This window comes from Sinohyriopsis cumingii, unplaced genomic scaffold, assembly GCF_028554795.1.
Source record: "Sinohyriopsis cumingii isolate HCF-2022 unplaced genomic scaffold, ASM2855479v2 utg000426l, whole genome shotgun sequence".
Lineage (NCBI taxonomy): Eukaryota > Metazoa > Mollusca > Bivalvia > Unionida > Unionidae > Sinohyriopsis > Sinohyriopsis cumingii.
The window spans coordinates 6,455,458-6,480,450 of NW_028315897.1; the positions used below are offsets into that span (position 1 = coordinate 6,455,458).

The 24,993-nt window shown below is 33.2% G+C and overlaps 1 protein-coding gene across 1 annotated transcript in view; it reads right to left on the minus strand.

The window, feature by feature from the left end:
* Window positions 1-23,884: 23,884 nt before the first annotated feature.
* The window catches only part of LOC149774125 (E3 ubiquitin-protein ligase TRIM45-like), a 115,122-nt gene continuing 114,013 nt past the window's right edge, over window positions 23,885-24,993 (minus strand). Inside the window, exon 15 of the mRNA XM_089945814.1 lies at window positions 23,885-24,624. Within this exon, the coding sequence (XP_089801940.1) occupies window positions 24,586-24,624 (39 nt within the window). The 3' untranslated portion in view covers window positions 23,885-24,585. The remainder of the gene's footprint in view (window positions 24,625-24,993) is intronic.

Sequence of the window (24,993 nt, forward strand, 5' to 3'; positions counted from 1 at the left end):
TGGACGGTTTGTAATATGTAAGACTATTACGCTGTTCATTGTGTTATCACTTAGGACAAATCATCAGTATCCTCTTTACTGAAACGGATTGCTCTTTACACTCACAACTAACAAGCGATTCTTCTTACCAACGCTAAATTTAAACCATTGATAGTTACATTTTTGTTAAAATTGTCAAGGTTTTAAATACGTTATTTTAGCTTTTCGTATGGGGAAATCGTACCCTTGTAATGTACACATATCAACTAATTCCACTTATGTCTACCAATTTCTGTACAACTTTCTTTCCTTAAGGTACTTATCTAATTATGCAAATGATCTCTTCCAAGAAATTAGGAAGATACACTTTAGCAAAGATAAACTTATATTTTGAGTAACTTTCTTGGCAGACAGCCAAGTATGTCAACTCATACTTTTGACATGTTACTTTGTTACTGGTTTTGACTAGCGACAAGTCTATTGATCGCTTATTATATCCACCAGTCCAGTTTTTAAATATATCGACACATATCTGGGAGTTAATTTCATTCAAACATATGACCATTGTGCTTGAAAAGAATCCGAATGATGTGTCTCGCTAGTGTAAACACAGTTATTCGAATGAAGAAGCTATGATAATCAAGGACAACGGAAAAGGTGGTTACCACAGTGATTATCAATTGTCAACATGCAAACACATGATAAGCAATGGCAAGAAATACCATACGCAACATCAACTCGGATGACAAAGACAGAGATTAGGCGTCATAAAAATTAAGTTAACACAACTAACAAACAATAAGGGTCTCGGAAAGGTTAACAATTCATATTAACCTCTAGTTCTTATTTCAAGGATACAAGTAGACAATTGTTGGGAAGAAATGATAAAGTGTATCAGAAAAAAACATTGGAATAAAATAGGTATAGGTGAGAAACACAAACATATTAAAATATTTTATTGTATGAGGTGTCTGATTTTGAAAAGGTTTCAGAGAATGGTTATATTGGACAAGAATTATATAAGCAATATACTAGTATGAGAATTATATTGATAAGAATAATGTTCGGTATTAGCGAATATAGAGAAACGAGCGTAATATACCATACATAGATTATGCTTCAGCGGTTAATAATCTTTCCCACACTTTTATGAAAATTGCCTCTTTACGTCGCCGAATCTCTGACTATACGTTTTGTTAAATGACTTGGAGCATAAAGGAGTACTTTTCGATTCCTGTTATATTGTCTCTTTCTTAAAAGAAATAGATATTACAGTAACTCAGTGAGTAGCAGATTATTCCCGATTATCTTGATATCCTGGACACTATATATCACGTGTTTAAATATTTCTCAAATTTGGACAGTAGGCTAACAGTGAAATTCGAATAAGACTGAAGGGCACTTCTTTCGGGGTATCGTATATAGAAAGTCCATCTGCATTAATACTTCGTAAATAACTGGTAATAATATAATGTTATTTTAGGGGTAAAATGTAAAGATAAATATCAATATATGTATATGGAGCCCTTTTGCCATCAACTCCTAATTATTTTAGCATGCTGCTTGAAAACAATGTCAGAATTGGAGAAGAAAATAATACTGAAAACGTTTTGTCATGAAAGCATCTAAATTTCTGACAGACCATGTACTATTACAAAAAGTAAATTTAGTGATTATGTCCAATATTTCATGAATATTTGAAGTTATGATGTAATAGTGCAGTTGGTCACGACATCTGTACAAAACACGACGAGGAAGGAGAGCATAATCAAATAAGTAACCTGGAAGATAGCATGGACAGAACAGATGAGTATGTATCAGAAAGGAATAAGCACTGAACTTTTAACGCAGCAACATAGGGGAGAAGGAGCAAATATTGTGGGTAATAGAGTTATTGAAGATATTGTAAACATATAGTATATGACGATTCGTCAAATCTTCTGCCGTTAAATTTACTTTGTGCGTATGCTAATCCGTTTTCGGAACAATTAAACGTACAAAACATATTCACGCGCAGATGCGGCAGAAACTTAGAGAATGGAAGTAGTCTGATGGTCACAATGCTGCGAATATATGTCATAGGCGAATGAAAAAAGGGAACCTGTTTTGTTTGAATAGGTATTTGTGGCACACAACGTATATTTGGAACGTTTCCTGATTATAATCACAACTAACACTTTGTAGACTTGATTTAAAACTAAATATTTCCCGTATACCTTGCATAATCACTATGACTATACCCTTTTTTAACTCTCTCTCTCTTCCTTTTTTTTTCTCCCCTAGAGCTACATTTGAACCTTTAGTTTTCAAATGTGTGCAAGCTTTATTCATTATACCATGGCACATTCACTCTAATTACTTGCGTCATGTAACTATTTCTATCTCTCGTCTTCTACGTCTTTAATTTTCGAATATGTGCACGTTAAACACATTTTGTATACCGTATGAAATATCATCAAGGATAATTTAAAGTCCAACGATGATTCTAAGAAAATTATATGGTCATTGTTCCCTTGTTCGGTTTATTTGTTTCTGTCCTGTTTAGTTCTCACTCAGTGTGTGCATACTTTGAATAGTTGTATCGGCTAATGTATAAAATCTTCACCAGTAGCATAACATAAATATATACAGAAGTTTGATACGTGAAGCCACACTTTCTAAATATCCCTTTATATAAATTTGTTTTAAAATAAACATAGTTACTGCTCAAAACTAATGTCATGTCAAGTTTGTCTCTCCTTTTCTTATCAGACATATATTCTAACAGGACATATTTTGGATCCCAGTTACGTTAATCACCTTGTTACCTTGGGTAACATTTTTAATAAAAACAATTCATTTATAACACTTAATATAATCGGTTTTTATATGATGCATAATAATGGTCCAGTTAGAATGTTTTCAATCGTGTTCACAACGTTCAATGGAAATACAAACAATCATTTTGACGAGCTGTTTTAAATAACGCAGCCCTGTTGAGATTGAATTATGTATATATCACATTGTATGATATGGACAAGGTCATGTCATGTAATCTCAAACGTTTTTTGAGCAAACTGGCCAAAAGAGGGAAGCTTCGAAACGAAGAATTTACACTGTTTACGTATTTAATTAACAAAATTTCGATTTGACTGGAAAATCATGCATATGTTATCATTCCTTCTTTAAGATCTATGCAGTGTTCAAGTGGATAGAACGTTGGTTGTTTGTTGATGATGGTGTTAAATGGTCAACACAATGGAAACTTGCATCAAATTGAGATAGCTTTACGAAAGGAAAAATCAACCTCATGTAAATTCAGAAATTTAGTTCATATGAGCATCCATGATCATAAAACGTATTTAATGTTCGCTTTGTATGGTTTAATATGGTCTGAAGACATAATATAGACAAGGTCATGTAATCTCTAACGTTTATTGATCCAGAAAAACAAATCCATATTCAGAAGTTCACTCAAAGTCATTTTTAGTAGAATCAAACCATGAAATGGGGATCGTTGCAATAGGCAAATGGCGTGTATGACAATAAGTAATATGAATTTCTTGACTGTGTTAATGACGTCTATGGATGAAAGCTATGAAACAAACATCGAATGTCTGCTTTCCACTTGGTTTGGATATTTGTCGATTTCGTATATGCTATGAGCCAAGTATTTAAAGACACGAGGAATAGTAATTTGTATGATGTAATAAGAGTGTGCATTCGAAATGTAAGATATGGTATGTCAATGAAAATGTCATTGTTCCTAGTACAGCACAAATTGAAACCCATTATTACCTTGAATATTTTGTTACTGGAAATGTTAAACAGTTTTCATATAATATCTGACTATAAAACCAAAGGGCTGTACTTATATATTTCAAAGGCACTGATAAATGGGTTTATCTTCGGATAAATCTGTATACACATTTGTTAATAAACACATATTATTCAGTTATATCCACCAAAATTGTCTTGCTTTCCTCTGTCTTGAAATGTTTGTCATGGCGTTTACTTGTGGCATATACAATTTGTATATTCACACATCTATGAGTATAGCGATAACAACGGAAACATCGGATTTCAGTCTAACTCAGGGAAAAATGTCCCACTGACATCAAACTAAGAAAATATTTATAATGAATTATTATACCTTAACAATAATTGTCTAAAATATATGTTGAATGTGAATCAATATTCTTCTGCTCAAAATCATTTAATTGTATGTCAGGTGTCGATACTGAAAATACACTCCCACAACTAGTTTGTTACGGCCCAATAAACACAGAGTCGCAAAAATGAATAAAATGAAGTGTAGCATAACTAACTGAATTAGAATCAGAATTATACGAGCCATTTTGATGTGATCTATGTAATAAACATGGTTTGGCAATTCGCACAATATTTCACGCAGAAACAACGAAATAAATCGAAATCAAGCATTAATATTTTAGAGTATGAATTTTGTGGCCCACGTGTACATGCATTTATTTACATGCCAGGACACCAAATCTTCGCATATTAAGCAACTTCACTATCCTTAGCTTAGCATTGTCAGCCTTTTCACAATACTAAGTAAACATTCCCAAAGAATTGTTAGGACTTAATAACATTTGTCTAAGACGTTATATAGAAAGTAAACCATGATTCTTCGCATCAAAATAATTTAATTATACGTTAGTTAGGTAGCTGGTATGGACAGTAAGCGTATTCTCCATAATCAAGGATGTAATGGTCCGACAATACTAAAGTCACTAAAAAAAAATAAAACGAATTAGAACATCACAATCGGCACAGAATCGAAAATATAAGATTTATGTTTACATTTAAGACGCCTGCCACAGATAAATTTTCCTTCTCTAAGTTTATGTTTCTCTCTAACTCCCTTGCAAACTTCATCTTACTGTGAATTCTTTAAAAGAGGTATTGTATAATGCCATTCTGATACATCCCGACTGTTGACACTTTAGCATGTTTGAGGATATTGGTGGTATATTAGCACAATCGGGACCTGGAATTCGTTCCTGTGACATACATATCTAGGTCTGTTTTGGAATTAGTTCACAGTACTTTAGGTTTCCATTCAATCCTAGTTTTTCTAATTTAAATAATTAAATTATTCCTTGAGTTTTACAAAACTTGTTTATTGTGCTGCCTTATATTGCCCTGTCTAAGCCCAGAGAGTAACAACCTTGTATATAATTTATTATTACTTTTCCATCACGAAGACCAAAAGCAGACCAGAGTACACTAGATTACGACATGGGGTGAAAAGTTGTATATTGGATCAGTACGTGGGTATAGTTTCTGAATATCAGCTTTACCAAAGCAGGTAGATGTTAAATATATCTTCAGGATTTCAAAACTTGAAACGAAATTGAGTACCTCAGAGTCAAAGAAAATTATAGAATGTGGAATACCGTATAATGAACGGGAGACCCTCAGAGAGGAAGTTAGTAAAATGCAAGACCTAGTCGCAATTAAACACTCAAAATCTTCGAATTCACCCCAACGTTATGGTGTTAGTGAATGTGTGTGTATGTGTGTGTGCGATTCGGATTTTTAACGTAGCTTTAATAAGTTTCCAGTCAGATCGCTACGATATCTGCAGTATGCAGTTTATGGCGATGTCCCGCAGTGGGTGATCAGGACCCATACTTGAAGCATCATAGTCTAACGTGCCACAATATCCTGACACCAGACCGACCACTCCTAACACTAATCTCTCAATGCTCAACAACAAGCGAGGTATGCAGCTAGTATCATTTTTAATAAGTGTTTGGTATGAACCCAAGAACTCCGCATCTGAGTATTACTCTCAAACCACTTAAGCAACCGGATCGGTTTGATGTTAGTAGACAAAAGGGAAAGGTGGATAAAAAAAGGTGATGTACATAGTTTGTAAACAAAATTGTTTTTGATGCCACACCGATGCCATAAGTATATGGAATGTTTTCAAAATTGGCAATGCACCAATATTCCAAATTTGGATCTCGTTAAAGAATATTGCAGGTACCAATTGCAGATAAGGCCACAAATATCCGTCAATCTCAAAACTTAGTTACGTTGACGATCTACTGGTTACGAATATTTCCAGGAATATGATTGTACAGCTTTAATAAACTTTTTCGACAAATTCAACAAAGTCAACAGCAGAGCTAGCAAATCCAAGTGCAATATTGTATGGAAAATATTGTCAGTCTATTAAGTCTGTCATGGTAATTGAAATTTTACAGTGACAAAATTGAAGCAATCCGAGACGAGTCTATATCAAAAACAAAGAAACTGTTTCTATCTCGCCTTTGGTTAGTCGGGTTGTACATGAAGTTCGTACCAACTTTAACCGCTATGTCAAGCTCCTTAAATACATTGACTAGAGCAGGGCAAGCCAATAAATTTAGATTCACGCCCGTAGTGACGTTATAACGCTCTTAACATATAGTTGATCAGTGCACCAACCCTAAATTTGACAGAGTCTCCGACACGACACAGTTTCTTATAAGACAACTAAAGGCTAAAAGTGTCTGATACTAATGCAAGTACGCAATTGCAGTCTTGGGAGCAAAAGCGGTTATAACATCGAAAATACTCGAAGCTGAAGAGTGAGACAACGCAACAACAAGAGCAGACCAGTGATCTCCATCGTTTTGTTAACGGATTAGCAACAAAAATGTCCACATGTGAGACTACCCATGATATCAACAAAAGATCCATACTACGATGATGCAAACGAGAACACAAGACGTCAAAATCAAGAACCAGTGGAATCAAATACAGATTTTGATTTGTGATTGAACCCGATGTGATAGGTGGCTAATTAAAATGTCACGAGACACTCATGGCCACAGCCAGATGAACTTCAAGACAGCCCTGCCACGATCGCTATTTATAAACAATGCCTAATAACAAACTAGAAGATGTTAAGTGGAATCACACGCTGTATGGGAATCACAATGCATATAATCATCGGTAAAAAAAAATCTTCTGGCATGCTACTATCGAGGATCTGGACATAATTATTCATTTTTATTTTGTCTCATTTCAATTCAGACCATCAATGTTGAAACGTCAGTCTCCCTAGCAAAATATATTTATCTCGGACTTTTCAACACGTGAACGTAAAAGATTGACAAATAAAATATTATCCACTTTCTTCTACGTGTGGTTCGTGCGATAATAAATCGGCGTGTGTGACTACAGTGACACACAAAGACGCCATCAGAAACCAATTTATGTATTAAACAAATGCAGAGGATATGCTTCCATCCCATTCCCGTATCAATGATGCTGAAAGGGTTGAAACTCCCTAAAAACGATATGGATTTCAGACTTCTCCGCAAAGGAATAATATGAGATATCTGAATTATACATATCCACATTCCTATGAATCTGCACATCATCACGTTATTATTCCTTTCAAATTCAAATAATGGTTGTTTAAAAGTCAGTAAAAACTTAACGAAACAGATTTGTCTCGGACTTTTCAAAACTTGATGAGATTATAAGGTGAACAGCAAATGTTCACATTTTTCTGCGCACAAATCACCGACAAACGGAATCATAAAATCACGTCGAGACAAGAGGACCCAATAAGAAAACATATTTATGACGTGGAAAATGAGGACCTTATGAGGTCAAATAGTGAGGCCGATTTTCTTTGGCAAATGCATATGATATGATCACTAAGGGTGGGAGCCAATTTTCTAGGGAAAATGTTGATGGTATGATGACCATGGGTGGGGTCCAACTGCAATGACAGTTTGGGCCAGTATATGTGTGGAAATGATCTAAACCACTGAAATAATTATCTAATTTGTTTTTCTGCTATTCCTCTAGATAAATATATTGATATAGATGGATAGATAGGTACATATATCGAAAAAAACTGAAATTATGTTCTAATTGGTTATTCTGCTATTCCTCTAGACATACAGGTATATATATTTATTATATTTTATTTCATGATATAATATTGATGACGTAACATTGCTTGTTGAACTTGACCATATCCAAAATTAAGTTAATGTTCTCCTTTACCTGACCGCTCCGGTGGCCTAGTATTTAGAGCGTCCGCCTCGGATGCGGGAGATCGTGGGTTCGATCCCCGGCCGAGTCATAACAGAGACTTAAAAAATGGGACTAGCAGCTGCCTCGCTTGGCGTTCAGCATTAAGAGGTTAGTGTTAGGACTGGTCGGCCTGGTGTCAGTATAATGTGACTGGGTGGGACATCATGTTACATGTCTGCGACATGATGCCCCAGTGCTAGACATCACTATAAACTGCCACATTGCAGACATCGTAGCGATATGACTGAAAAATTGTTAAAGCTACGTTAAAAATAAAAATCACATCACATCACATTTACTTTACCTAAATCATTAATTTTTCTAAATAGTTGTCAACAACTAATGCAAAGGTAAAAACTTATTTCTGTATATGGGTTTAATTTTAGGATGATTATTAATATAATTAGGCATATTTATTTGGGTGTTGATCTAGGTTATTACGTAATGCAACCCCCTCCAAAATGTAATAATCTAGACCAACACCCAAATACAGATGAATTGCCTACCTAATGTATTCTACATTCTATATGATACATTTCCTAAGGGCTGTTATATTAATAACTAAATTTCTATCTTGAAAACATTATGAACCATTTCGGAGGGGGTTGCATTATGTAATAATTTTCTTTTATAAAATGCAAACTGTCACGAGCGATCAAGTAGAGAATATATATTTATAATATTGTTTTCTAGAAAGACTTAATTCGTGCTGTAAGATCTTTGCATGATCAGTTGTATTATTGCTGTGTAGATTAATTAGATTTGACAGGAATTTATTTATTCAAAATATGTATTCTATTGAAATACAAAGTGCTCTTCAAACATAACATTGTTTGAAAGAGAAAATTAAATTTATATTGAAATTTCAAATATGGGTATATTCTTTAATTGTATTATTGTGGTCCAGCAAAAGTTTATTTGCACATCATCACTTCAAGGACCACCACAGTCATATCAACAATTCTAGCATTATATTAAATTCGAGTTTCAACTAACATTAATTCAAAACTTTAATGAATTGGACTTGAGTCCGTTATTATATGATTTTATGGGGTTATTTAAAGTGCACATTATGTATGGTTGCTACAAGTTGAAAAATAAACAATAATCCTAACGTAGGTGGAGATAAGATTGTGGTTAATCTACATATAACTGACAAACTTTGTTTGGATCATAAAATCGATCCTATTGAAAACGAAATACCTAATTTATATCAAACTTGTGCAGTCACTAGAGCTGTGACAAAAAACTTTATTGAGAAAGATGCTGATCGGAAAAATATTCCTTTATCTAAGACGTGTTTTGGACAGGCTTTTGATTAGATCACTTCTGCTCCTCGTATTGATCAATAAACATATATGGATCACAGTAAACATTTTTGACATAATGTAGCTTCCTAATCTATCCATCCTGATTAAGGGTTAAATTGTATGTCTGGACTTTTTCAGCAATTTATGCATGAGTGACTCATTCAGCAATTCAGTCCAGTATAAGAAGAATATCAATATGAAAACTTGTTTCAATATCTTCCTACAAGAACAATCAAACTCGACCATGACGTTGAACTGGTAGATTCCACTTTTGAAAAACAACATCTGTACATGATGAACCCTCTCAAGCAGGAATGTTTGAAACACCCAATTATGTATTTGCTATGTAATTATTTCATAGAAACAAGTACATGTAACTAGAGTTCAACATGTATCCTTGTACCGAAACCAGATAATACTTTCAGGATGTGCACATACTATATAAAAATTAATAGTTTGATTAAATCAGATTTATTTCAATTGCCATGAATCGATGACAGCAGTTATACTATTGGACATGCAAACTAGTTCACAAACGTTGACCTTTCGAAAGGAATCTGGAAAATTAAACTGAAGAAAAGGAAATGTCGGAATGTATGACTCCATATCAACTTCATCAATATAGGCTGATGACGTTTTGGATGAAAGGCTCTCCTTGTACTTTCCAACGTTTAGTGAACATGATTACATTTAGTCTACATAATTATCATGCTTACTTATTCCATGCCATCATCTACAACGACACCTGGAAAGATCACTTAGAGACAATATTTTTGACAGACTTATCGATACAAATATGACAATTAGTCTATCCACAAGCGGGTTTTTTTGTTCTTGTGTTACATTCATAGAGGATATTATGGGACATGGACAGGTTAAGCCTGTAGATAGTAATGGCACGGCTATCTTTGAATTGCATGTGCCGATTAGAGAAAAGCAAAAGATGCAATAACTGGATACTATCGGAATTTGTGCTCGAATTTCACTATCATTGCTGAACCCCTGACTAATTTGTTGAGTAAGACAACCAAGCGTTATTGGTTTGAACAATACTTGCAAGTTGATAAAAACATTAGTTCAAACATATTAAAAATGCAAAATATACCAAACGTTTCTTATATATTGAACAAAAATCAAACGGGATAATTTTTTAGGAAAAAACATATATCGCTATAAAAAAATGTATGGGGATTCAAACTGAAGAATGTGGTATTGTTCCTAAATCAGCAGAGAATGTAATTATACAAGGAAATCATATCAACGTCGAATAAAAATTGTAAAGCTACAAATGATTGTCCTTATATTTCACATGATTAGTAATGCATGTGTTTCCAGTGGAATTTGTGTTGTAGTTTCCAGTCTTAGTTCTTGAGTTCCGGGGACAGCTACACGGTGTGGTATGCCGCTAAATTGTATAGGGTTTGTTGAAACTTTCCTTGGTTTGGCAGTAAATGTTGAAAACGACAAGGTACCAGAAAGTACATTTTTAACTCACGTTGACATCTGCTTAAAGAAAGTTGGAGAGTGCTAATGCAATGGTAAGTAAAATGATAAGCGATACTGTAATAACGCAAGCAGAAGCCAATGCAATAGACACAGAATAGAACAAATGGTTAAATATGCAGTAATATGAAAAGGGGCTTTTGAAACCAAAACCAAGCTACAGCTCTGGGAATGTGCCTTCATTACCGCAAGCCTTTTCACTGCAACATACAGTAGTAAATCAGGGACAAGATCGTACGGGTGAGTTGAATTCGTTCTGGGCCATTGTATATAAGCTCCACCTGCGGCAAAAGCCCCATGAGCCTGTGCTTTCAGGGTGATTACATGATTGTTTTCCATATATACATTATTCGCGAATGCAGAATTTAAACAATATATTTTACCACAGCCGAAAGCCAAACGACGTACTAATCTTGTAACCCAAATATCAAATGCAACTAACATGCCCACAACAGTTACTGCTGTAATAATTATAACATCTTCTGTGCCATAAGTGGTCGCTGTAGCAAGTAAACAAGTAACAACTACAACCTTAAACATGCGCTTATATTGTGCAAATATAACGGTTCTCTTTGAGTTGTTGTTCCTCTTCGATTGTCTATTTCGCGATCAATCATTTTATATTAATATTCTTCAAGGTTTACTTAGACCCACATAATTAGGGCCCTTGCGTGGTGTTGTTAGTGATTGTTCTCGCTTTTGTCCAAGAACTTTTGAACGATCATATGTGTCTTTGCGAATAGGTGTCTGCATTGTTTGTTCGCCAGTCGCGTTGATATTATTATTTCGATATAGCTGACTTTGAATGTTAACACAGTGTCTTTCTCGGAATATAAGCAAGTTTCTACTAAATGTTGTTCTCTTTTTGCCGACGTTGTCGGGGGTGTTTTACAAATCATTTGATACATATATAATACGATTCAATGTCCCAAGAAATAAAGTAGCTCTTTAAGGATGCTTCCGTTTACATACGTTAAAATAAAGGCCATGTGGATCCAGGGATCCATATTCTATGGAAAGGCAACACACAGAAGTCTCAATTAAGTCTTATATGCTAATGATATGCACCGTATATACAATTTCCAGTGAAATAGTTATTTTTTACGGAAAATAAAATGTAAAGTTAGTTACTAGGCTATATAAAACGGAGGGAATCTGTTGTTTTCTTACAGCCACTTTTTAATCCATATATAATTTATATATTGTTCTAAATGGCGATAATCAATGATTTACACTAGAAACTATATGAACTCTAAGTATTCAGGGATATAATACTACCATTTAAATGCAGAAAAAATGAAATCGTATAGAACCGTCATATACCACAAACATAGACAACATATAACTTAAGGATTTTTTTCGTTTACCGTCTGTGCGACTTGCAGTAAATAACAATCAGCTCGATACAAGAATACAAGTATGTGTTTCACGTTATAAAATATTGAACGTACAATAAAAAATGTTGAAAAGGCAAAGAGAGACGAGTTTGAAAGAAAACAATTTAAAATGTGTGCATTTTTTATATCAATTAAGTATCACATATGTACGTATGTACAAGCTCTCTCTCTCTCTCTCTCTCTCTCTCTCTCTCTCAACAAGATCAGTTTCAAGAAAGCAGGGGAATTTAAATAGCTATGCATATTTGTTTACATGCATGATATTTCAGAAATAGTTAGCAAAGATTGAAGTAACTAATGTACATCAGTCAATGGAAATTACAGGATGTTGATTACCCTATAATGAACTGTAGGCAATCAGCGATGAAATAAGTATACTGCAGGACCTGGCGACACATGAAAATTTAAACTGTCCGGATTCATCCCCACCCCACACTTTGGTGTTGGTGAAAGAGAAGGATGGAAGAAAATAGTTAACTAATTGCCTTCTATAAGGCACCGATGTCATAAACTGCCACATTGCAGACATCGTAGCGATATGACTGAAAAATTGTTAAAGCTACGTTAAAAATAAAAATCACATCACATCACATTTACTTTACCTAAATCATTAATTTTTCTAAATAGTTGTCAACAACTAATGCAAAGGTAAAAACTTATTTCTGTATATGGGTTTAATTTTAGGATGATTATTAATATAATTAGGCATATTTATTTGGGTGTTGATCTAGGTTATTACGTAATGCAACCCCCTCCAAAATGTAATAATCTAGACCAACACCCAAATACAGATGAATTGCCTACCTAATGTATTCTACATTCTATATGATACATTTCCTAAGGGCTGTTATATTAATAACTAAATTTCTATCTTGAAAACATTATGAACCATTTCGGAGGGGGTTGCATTATGTAATAATTTTCTTTTATAAAATGCAAACTGTCACGAGCGATCAAGTAGAGAATATATATTTATAATATTGTTTTCTAGAAAGACTTAATTCGTGCTGTAAGATCTTTGCATGATCAGTTGTATTATTGCTGTGTAGATTAATTAGATTTGACAGGAATTTATTTATTCAAAATATGTATTCTATTGAAATACAAAGTGCTCTTCAAACATAACATTGTTTGAAAGAGAAAATTAAATTTATATTGAAATTTCAAATATGGGTATATTCTTTAATTGTATTATTGTGGTCCAGCAAAAGTTTATTTGCACATCATCACTTCAAGGACCACCACAGTCATATCAACAATTCTAGCATTATATTAAATTCGGGTTTCAACTAACATTAATTCAAAACTTTAATGAATTGGACTTGAGTCCGTTATTATATGATTTTATGGGGTTATTTAAAGTGCACATTATGTATGGTTGCTACAAGTTGAAAAATAAACAATAATCCTAACGTAGGTGGAGATAAGATTGTGGTTAATCTACATATAACTGACAAACTTTGTTTGGATCATAAAATCGATCCTATTGAAAACGAAATACCTAATTTATATCAAACTTGTGCAGTCACTAGAGCTGTGACAAAAAACTTTATTGAGAAAGATGCTGATCGGAAAAATATTCCTTTATCTAAGACGTGTTTTGGACAGGCTTTTGATTAGATCACTTCTGCTCCTCGTATTGATCAATAAACAGATATGGATCACAGTAAACATTTTTGACATAATGTAGCTTCCTAATCTATCCATCCTGATTAAGGGTTAAATTGTATGTCTGGACTTTTTCAGCAATTTATGCATGAGTGACTCATTCAGCAATTCAGTCCAGTATAAGAAGAATATCAATATGAAAACTTGTTTCAATATCTTCCTACAAGAACAATCAAACTCGACCATGACGTTGAACTGGTAGATTCCACTTTTGAAAAACAACATCTGTACATGATGAACCCTCTCAAGCAGGAATGTTTGAAACACCCAATTATGTATTTGCTATGTAATTATTTCATAGAAACAAGTACATGTAACTAGAGTTCAACATGTATCCTTGTACCGAAACCAGATAATACTTTCAGGATGTGCACATACTATATAAAAATTAATAGTTTGATTAAATCAGATTTATTTCAATTGCCATGAATCGATGACAGCAGTTATACTATTGGACATGCAAACTAGTTCACAAACGTTGACCTTTCGAAAGGAATCTGGAAAATTAAACTGAAGAAAAGGAAATGTCGGAATGTATGACTCCATATCAACTTCATCAATATAGGCTGATGACGTTTTGGATGAAAGGCTCTCCTTGTACTTTCCAACGTTTAGTGAACATGATTACATTTAGTCTACATAATTATCATGCTTACTTATTCCATGCCATCATCTACAACGACACCTGGAAAGATCACTTAGAGACAATATTTTTGACAGACTTATCGATACAAATATGACAATTAGTCTATCCACAAGCGGGTTTTTTTGTTCTTGTGTTACATTCATAGAGGATATTATGGGACATGGACAGGTTAAGCCTGTAGATAGTAATGGCACAGCTATCTTTGAATTGCATGTGCCGATTAGAGAAAAGCAAAAGATGCAATAACTGGATACTATCGGAATTTGTGCTCGAATTTCACTATCATTGCTGAACCCCTGACTAATTTGTTGAGTAAGACAACCAAGCGTTATTGGTTTGAACAATACTTGCAAGTTGATAAAAACATTAGTTCAAACATATTAAAAATGCAAAATATACCAAACGTTTCTTATATATTGAACAAAAATCAAACGGGATAATTTTTTAGGAAAAAACATATATCGCTATAAAAAAATGTATGGGGATTCAAACTGAAGAATGTGGTATTGTTCCTAAATCAGCAGAGAATGTAATTATACAAGGAAATCATATCAACGTCGAATAAAAATTGTAAAGCTACAAATGATTGTCCTTATATTTCACATGATTAGTAATGCATGTGTTTCCAGTGGAATTTGTGTTGTAGTTTCCAGTCTTAGTTCTTGAGTTCCGGGGACAGCTACACGGTGTGGTATGCCGCTAAATTGTATAGGGTTTGTTGAAACTTTCCTTGGTTTGGCAGTAAATGTTGAAAACGACAAGGTACCAGAAAGTACATTTTTAACTCACGTTGACATCTGCTTAAAGAAAGTTGGAGAGTGCTAATGCAATGGTAAGTAAAATGATAAGCGATACTGTAATAACGCAAGCAGAAGCCAATGCAATAGACACAGAATAGAACAAATGGTTAAATATGCAGTAATATGAAAAGGGGCTTTTGAAACCAAAACCAAGCTACAGCTCTGGGAATGTGCCTTCATTACCGCAAGCCTTTTCACTGCAACATACAGTAGTAAATCAGGGACAAGATCGTACGGGTGAGTTGAATTCGTTCTGGGCCATTGTATATAAGCTCCACCTGCGGCAAAAGCCCCATGAGCCTGTGCTTTCAGGGTGATTACATGATTGTTTTCCATATATACATTATTCGCGAATGCAGAATTTAAACAATATATTTTACCACAGCCGAAAGCCAAACGACGTACTAATCTTGTAACCCAAATATCAAATGCAACTAACATGCCCACAACAGTTACTGCTGTAATAATTATAACATCTTCTGTGCCATAAGTGGTCGCTGTAGCAAGTAAACAAGTAACAACTACAACCTTAAACATGCGCTTATATTGTGCAAATATAACGGTTCTCTTTGAGTTGTTGTTCCTCTTCGATTGTCTATTTCGCGATCAATCATTTTATATTAATATTCTTCAAGGTTTACTTAGACCCACATAATTAGGGCCCTTGCGTGGTGTTGTTAGTGATTGTTCTCGCTTTTGTCCAAGAACTTTTGAACGATCATATGTGTCTTTGCGAATAGGTGTCTGCATTGTTTGTTCGCCAGTCGCGTTGATATTATTATTTCGATATAGCTGACTTTGAATGTTAACACAGTGTCTTTCTCGGAATATAAGCAAGTTTCTACTAAATGTTGTTCTCTTTTTGCCGACGTTGTCGGGGGTGTTTTACAAATCATTTGATACATATATAATACGATTCAATGTCCCAAGAAATAAAGTAGCTCTTTAAGGATGCTTCCGTTTACATACGTTAACATAAAGGCCATGTGGATCCAGGGATCCATATTCTATGGAAAGGCAACACACAGAAGTCTCAATTAAGTCTTATATGCTAATGATATGCACCGTATATACAATTTCCAGTGAAATAGTTATTTTTTACGGAAAATAAAATGTAAAGTTAGTTACTAGGCTATATAAAACGGAGGGAATCTGTTGTTTTCTTACAGCCACTTTTTAATCCATATATAATTTATATATTGTTCTAAATGGCGATAATCAATGATTTACACTAGAAACTATATGAACTCTAAGTATTCAGGGATATAATACTACCATTTAAATGCAGAAAAAATGAAATCGTATAGAACCGTCATATACCACAAACATAGACAACATATAACTTAAGGATTTTTTTCGTTTACCGTCTGTGCGACTTGCAGTAAATAACAATCAGCTCGATACAAGAATACAAGTATGTGTTTCACGTTATAAAATATTGAACGTACAATAAAAAATGTTGAAAAGGCAAAGAGAGACGAGTTTGAAAGAAAACAATTTAAAATGTGTGCATTTTTTATATCAATTAAGTATCACATATGTACGTATGTACAAGCTCTCTCTCTCTCTCTCTCTCTCTCTCTCTCTCTCTCTCTCTCTCTCTCTCAACAAGATCAGTTTCAAGAAAGCAGGGGAATTTAAATAGCTATGCATATTTGTTTACATGCATGATATTTCAGAAATAGTTAGCAAAGATTGAAGTAACTAATGTACATCAGTCAATGGAAATTACAGGATGTTGATTACCCTATAATGAACTGTAGGCAATCAGCGATGAAATAAGTATACTGCAGGACCTGGCGACACATGAAAATTTAAACTGTCCGGATTCATCCCCACCCCACACTTTGGTGTTGGTGAAAGAGAAGGATGGAAGAAAATAGTTAACTAATTGCCTTCTATAAGGCACCGATGTCAAAAAGAGCAAATTTGTTTTGTTTTCACAATTAGCAATGAACCATTATTTCAGAACTGGATCACGCTAAGTATTAATGGCAGGTGCCCATCGCAGATGACGCCGCACGTAAATGCCATCGGCAAACTATAGTTTCTTTGACGATATACTTGTGTACAAGCATTTCCGGGAAAAGCACTTTACATAATAACATTTTTGGACAAACTTTTAATGGCTAATATCACATGTAGCACCAATTATTGTAATATAATATAGATGCATTTTGACCATATATTAAGTCAGTCCGAATAATTGAAACCCGGCCTTGAAAAATTGAATAAAACATACGATTCTGGATTAGAAACATATACCCAGGTCCCATCGCTCTATTGGTTAGTCGTTTAATACAGGAAATTCGCACACAATTATGTCGATGTTCCTAGTCCATTGACTGACGTGGTTAGATAAAGGTAAATCAATAAATGTGGCTTCACGCCATAATATACATTATAACACTCTTAAGGAAAAGTTGATCAGTGTACCAACACTACATTTGTCAGAGGTTGAGACACGAGAAGGCTTTGCTTTGGATCATGAGAGATTAAAATTACGCACACTAATGCATATATATATATATATATATATATATATATATATATATATATATATATATATATATATATATATATATATATATATATATATATATATGTGTGTGTGTGTGCATGTGTGTGTGTGTGTGTGTATCTGTGTCTGTGTGTGTGTAATTGTTAATAACTCTAATAATTTCTTGCATTGTATAAACTGATATCGTGAGATAGACCTTGTGTATTTAAAGTGCATTCCAGTTTGCAATTACACAAAGGCAGATATCAGAATACTTTATAATTCGTTTCCACCTATATATCAATAATACTGTGCTTCTTTAATTATGGATACAATGAGTTTTCAATTAATGTTTCCTATTTCTAGTAGTTCAGTTTCCTTAAATCTTAAGCGAATCAAGCCATACACATTAAAATTTTTTTTCCTAAAACGCTAGGGTCCATTTCTTCTATGAGTTCTATTATTCATGTGAGGTTAATAATATATGGATTGATAGTGAGTTCCTTCGATATTTGTGTCATACACCGATAACATTATCTGAAGTATGATTAAATTGGTAGAAACCAGTAAAATTAGTAAAATCATATTCAATAATTTCTCCCCTTTTCAGGTACAAGTAATAAATCATCCAAGAGTTTATTAAACTAGTCTTGTGTATATTATATACTAATTTTTCTTTTTTTAAATCCGACATGCGCATCAGTCTCTCCTAACTCAATTCGCTGATTGTACAACTTTTGCTGTAATACCACTGTGATTTCGTTATAATGCTCATATTTTGTATCGTATTCATCTTGTATTTCCTTCCTCCATCTTACCAAATATGTATTTGAATGACAAACAAACGAGGAATAACTATTGAATATGTATAGTAGAAAATTGTTATAGTATGTCTTTAACATAGATGTTTCTATTGACATATATTATGACTATTAATCGGTACATAATACAGAGAAATAACTGTTTCTTCGGGCTCGCAACTATCAAATGAACTATGTAATTATGTCCGTTTTACCAATGCAAAATTGCTACCAGTATTATTCTTAAGTTTCTAAATTATTTGTCTTAATGACGTCATGTTGCTTGTCTTATGTAGATAATTCTTCCTAATCAAATATGTATTCACCATTCATTCCTTTTATGTCTTCCAATCCGTACAACACATGGTCTCCTAAAAGTCCTTGTTTGACTATAAACAAAATCTCTTCCATGACAACGTTTCGAAACAATAGTCTAATATATTCAGATTCTGACATTTTAGCTGCTGTTTTATTTAGATGTTTCATGCATAATTAGTGGCCGAATGATAGCTATGACATGTTGCTAGGTTGCTGGATCCAACTGGCGACATGTATATTGAAAATTTATAAGAAAGATCAATCCTGACACAAAGTGTTATTCTAGTTACATAAATTAATGAATAGATAAATATATGAAATTACAACTACTGCTAGTACTACAGTTTCTTCTAGTATGCTTTTTACTACTGCCAATACTACTACAACTACGACTACAGCTACTACTACTACCAAAGCAATTATTATTATTTTCATTATTATTATTATTATTAGTAGTAGTAGTAGTAATAGTAGTAGTATTAATATTGTTATTATTATTATCAGTAGTATTAGTAGCAGTATTACTAGTAGTAGTACTGGCATTATTATTATTAATATCGAAGGCACCATCCTTTCCACATATGTTAAACACTAATCTGAAATATGTTTTATCAACTGGTACGTTTTTCCTTTATTTAAAAGTTTACACCTGGCAGCAGAGGTATTACACTGAACAATAATATACTGCAAATTGCGTTCTGGAAACAAATCAAAAACATTTCAGTTTGGGTATTGATTAGGTTTCTTGCATACAATATGTTAGCATGAAACAGAAATTGCATTTACTTGTCTTCATCAAACTACACATTGCAGTTCATACTGTTTACGACATACTTATAACGGGTAAGATCTGGAGTGACTTAATTATAAAATGCGGCTTGCGATATGGTATGGCTTACATAGATCGAATGCAAGCTTGTCATGCCAGGAAAGTATAGTGATTTTTCCAAACAGCATCATTACGAGTTACTATAGCTGATTTAATTGACTCTATCCTATATAGTTATTTCTTGTATTAGTAGTGTTCTGGCAATAAATTTCTTAGAAGTGTTGTGTATTATTCATTATACTATGGTGCACTTGAAAGAGTTAATAACATACGTTTTAACTTCAATTACATGGTGAGCAATAAGTTATTAACAAGCCAAAAGCATTGGGTCTGTATCTGCCAAAAATATCTTTCACCTAATATTGAATATGCTCAATAGTACTGATATATTTAAACTTCAAAAATGCAAAGAAAACATTGCACCGGATTGATTCAAAATTTGAAAATATATCGAATTAAATAATTAAATATTCTACATTCCCATTAAAGTCTAATGAAATGTTATACTTTCTGTTGTGTACACAATAAGGCATAACAATTGTTTTGTTTTCTGTACTAAAACGACCCATCCAACAGTATGACTATAGATGGGGTAAAGCGGATAAAGCTGTACAAGAGTATCTTGAATGCCATTGATTAGTTTCAAAGAGTTAATCTGATTTGACTTTGACCATACTGTAGTGCAAAATGTTGAAATACCTTATGATGATGACATGTTATGACAATGCAGACTATCTTGCTTAAAATGGATCTTTTCTTTCGACAAACTATTAGTAAATAAATATTTATGACTGATGAAACTCGTTTAAACAATGCCACATGCAACATACTCTCACATTTGTGAATGTTTATCTCGTTTAATACCGTTATAGTCTCTAAATTATTACAAAATATCCTAACTAAATTCATCGATTTTAATTAAAGATTCAATGGAAATGTAATAGCAACCTTGAAACACTACACTAAATACATTGTCAGAAAAAGTAAAACATTCGTACTAGAGCGGCAAAATAAAAAACATACCATTGTGATGCGGGAATTTCGGATACCATTACCTCATAATGACAACACGGTTTAATTTGATTTTGTATAAATTTATCATTCATGAAAATTCGTATGGCATTAAAATGTTGGACGCTTATGGTGTGAATAACTTGGGTAAATTATGTATAATGGTTATTTGAATTAATTATGACATTAGCAATATTCCACTTAATTTGATAGGATTGCACGAAAATGACCAACATTTTCTAACTTGCTATGAATCAATAAATTTAACATACACATCATATTATAAATACGAACTTATTCGTTGATTTCAAGTTTGAGCTGGCATAATAATGGATAGCCATTCCACACACACAGACACATATATATATGAAATTTGCACGTGTCTTATACAATTAGCAGCTGAATGAAACGCGAAGATGATGTACCAAGATCGCATCAATAAAAATGTGTGTTGCTCTTTCCTCTAAATATGTTTTGGAAGAAATTTTGTTCTTTGTACTAGTGAAATCAAGATATCACAATCCTGTTCATTTTATGTCGCTGCTCTACATTACGAAATATTGTAAAAGATATATCTAAAAAACAATTCCGAAATTCCCCCCAAAACTGTTGATATATGCGTGAATGAGTGTGATACAAGAATATTGCTTTTTTTTAATGAATTAATCTTTTGGTTTCTCCTCTTTTGTCAGGTAACATTTTGACATGGATATCATATTTTTAAAGTGTTACAGATATTATGAAACATTCGAATAGAGTCATTATTTGTATTCCATCGCAGCCCTTGTGTTCTTATATACTCGCTAAATCAACATTATTGAACGTCTCCTACCAAAATTGTATCTTTGTGCGGATAATACTTTCATTACTGGGAATAGTTTAGATGTAAGTATAGTTTGCATGTGGCTTATTACACAGACACTAACAAACACACATATATATGCACAACACAATTTAGAGAGGATGATAGTATTGGAATGCACAAATGTAATGTACTAGATAGCAGGAATCGTGGAATCATGTGATAACATACGGCAAGTGACAATTTGTATCTCAGAGAGAAACGATAAAAGGAGCACATATAAAGCATTGCTACTTTGTTCAGTAGTTTCCTTCATCGATTTCCTAACACGACTCTTTTAAATTTTTCAATTTTGCGATATCTAATAGATTTTACGTGCTGGTAGAGGTATATTATTATACAATGACATTGATATCTATATTAATTGATGCAAATGTTATGTTACCTCGCCAAATACACTATTCATTTTATTATTGCATGGATTAGCATGCATTAATTATTTTCTTCCTGTTATAAATCATAGTACTTAATTTAGAATGGTTGTTGCTAGAAAGAAAAGTTGAATTTGGAACATTCTTTTTTGATATTTGTGTATTCACAGGTTAAGTTTAAAACAAGCGTTGCCTTTTTAACTGAACATCGAAGGATGTACAAATATTACGGGGTGTATTTCACAGATATATCGATTAGAATCCTGCCAGATTCTCAGGAACATTCATTCCATCTTGGAACGATGCCACGATGACTTCTGGAATTTCAGCTCAACCTGTGACTTGAAATACTTTAACACAATACACGTACATATTATCTTGTTTCAAAAGAGCAATTACACGTGGATAAAATCAGATTATATATCTCATTTCTGGTTGGATATCACACAATTAGGAGACAGTCCACCTTTGCGTTATGTCCAAAATTCGAATTTTGCAGCAAGAATATGACAGTGATTATCTTTAATGTCATAGCTTTTGCTTTTGTTCGAACCCATTATAGACATTTGATCAAAATCGAATCCTCTCTGATATGTCTAAGGGATTATCGTTGGTGCTGATTACATATTTTTATTTTAAATCTCGTTTTTAATATCCTCTTGCAACATTTCATTAATACTGATTTGTATTATTTGTAGTTAATCTTGGCTGCGTTTCTTGATCATACTCCTCAAGTCTTTGACATTGTTGGCCTTGTGGTGCTGATGACCGAGGTATAATGATCTGCTGGAATGGTTATTCTCTTATGTCTAAATGATGTGGCCTCCAGCATCCGAGGCTGATGCTTTAAAAACTATATGTATGTGTTGAATATTGGGATGATTATTAATAAAAGTAAATATGTATTTGGGTCACGGCCTAGGCTATTTAATGACCCCATAAATATACATGGTTATCCTTATATATTCCACATCCGATGTTATAACTTAGTAACATACCTTTTTATTTATAACTGAAGTTATATCTTGAAAATATTAGGAACATTCTAGAAAGAGATTTTCCTTCAGATAATAGTCATTGTTTAGAAAATGCTAATAGCGACCTGAGTTAAAGTAGAAGACTACATACCCTTCTTTTTCTAGAAATTATTAATTCGTGATGTATGGTCTTTGCATAATCGGTTGTATTATTGTTCTGTTCAGTCATTTATTGGGGCAGGAATTTATTTTTTAAATTTATTTATTTACTGGATATGCAACGTGACCTTAACAAATAATATGTTTGGAAATTGAGACTTGCATTTATAGTGAAATTTCAAATAAGGATATAGTTGGAATTGTATTATTGTGATCTAACAAAATGGCATGTGCACAACACCATTACACGACCCACCACAGGCACATCAGCACTTCCAGCATTGGGTTTACTTTGGTTTTCCGCTAAAGAAGTTTCTTCAGATAATTGATCATTAGCACTTGCTACGACTATTATATCTCAGTTTATGATTTTTTCGGACATAAGTCGCAATAACGAATTTGTTTTTTTACATTTGTATTCTAAGGATAGACATTATTTGTTGAATCGTACAAAACTTTTTCCTTCTCACTCTTGTATACTACTTGAATTGAGATCATCGATATATATATATATATATATATATATATATATATATATATATATATATATATATATATATATATATATATATATATGTATATATGTATATATATATATATATATATATATATATATATATATATATATATATATATATATATAATGCGAATAATTAAGTCGAATCATATATGGCAATGGAATGAAATACTATATAATAATGTAATTCATAACCAGAATCGAGCAATAATGTAATATCACGCGGCAAGTAACGCTTTATACATCACAGAGAAACGAGGAAAGGAACACATATAAAGCAGCTTGGCTTCGTTTAACGGCTTCCTCTGTTGATATTCTGAATTTAACACAACTTTTATCAATTTGTACATTTTGCAATATCTATTCGATTTTTACATGCTGGTAAGCCTATCTTATCATACCATCACATTGATATGTACATTACTCGATTTTAAATTCATTCATTATTATTTTTGTATTCAAATGTTACTTTTCAAACAATTATTGACTTTTTTAATAATCAGCACTGAAATGTAGGCAAGACTGAAAAAAGCGACGGCATACTCAAGCATATTAAAACATATTGTTGCGTACGACTGGTTGCCTACAGTGTTGCTTACGACCGATTGCCATATAGTGAGTTTATCCTCATTTCACATATTCGGATACAACGATTATTTTGCTAATGTTTTCACTCACTCTCCACATTACCAGATTAACACGTGCCGAACATTTTGTCGATTTTGTAATGCTATATAGTTATTTACGACTATAAAGCTGGCTTACACTGATCTGCTACAGACATAATATTTTCCAGACAAACGACGCCTGATGCTTCACAAACAAACTTCACTTTTTTGTTCTAATATACGTATAACCCATGTAATGGTCAGCTACATGTACTTACGTAACATCATGCTCTATATTCATCGTTAATGTAAACACTTACCCACTGAAAGGAAAGAAAAAAAATGCAATTAATGTTGTATCATTATTCAAATGTACTATAACAACAGCAAGTTTCATATGTTGTAGCATTCTTCAGACGTAATATAACAAGTGCATGCTCCATATGATGTAAGAACACAAGCTCCTGCATCACACCGACCGAAATCAAAATATATCATCGAAATGCTATTAGACACTATTACTATAATGGCAATACAACTTTTAATACAACAATGTTGTGTCTCGTGTTCGTTTCCAACATTAAAGCATTCATGCTGATTTTACTCGGGAGCACCTAAATGTTTACTCCGATAACCTCTGCGCTATGTAAATCATTTGCAATAACGTTACACATCATCACTGAACGACCAAC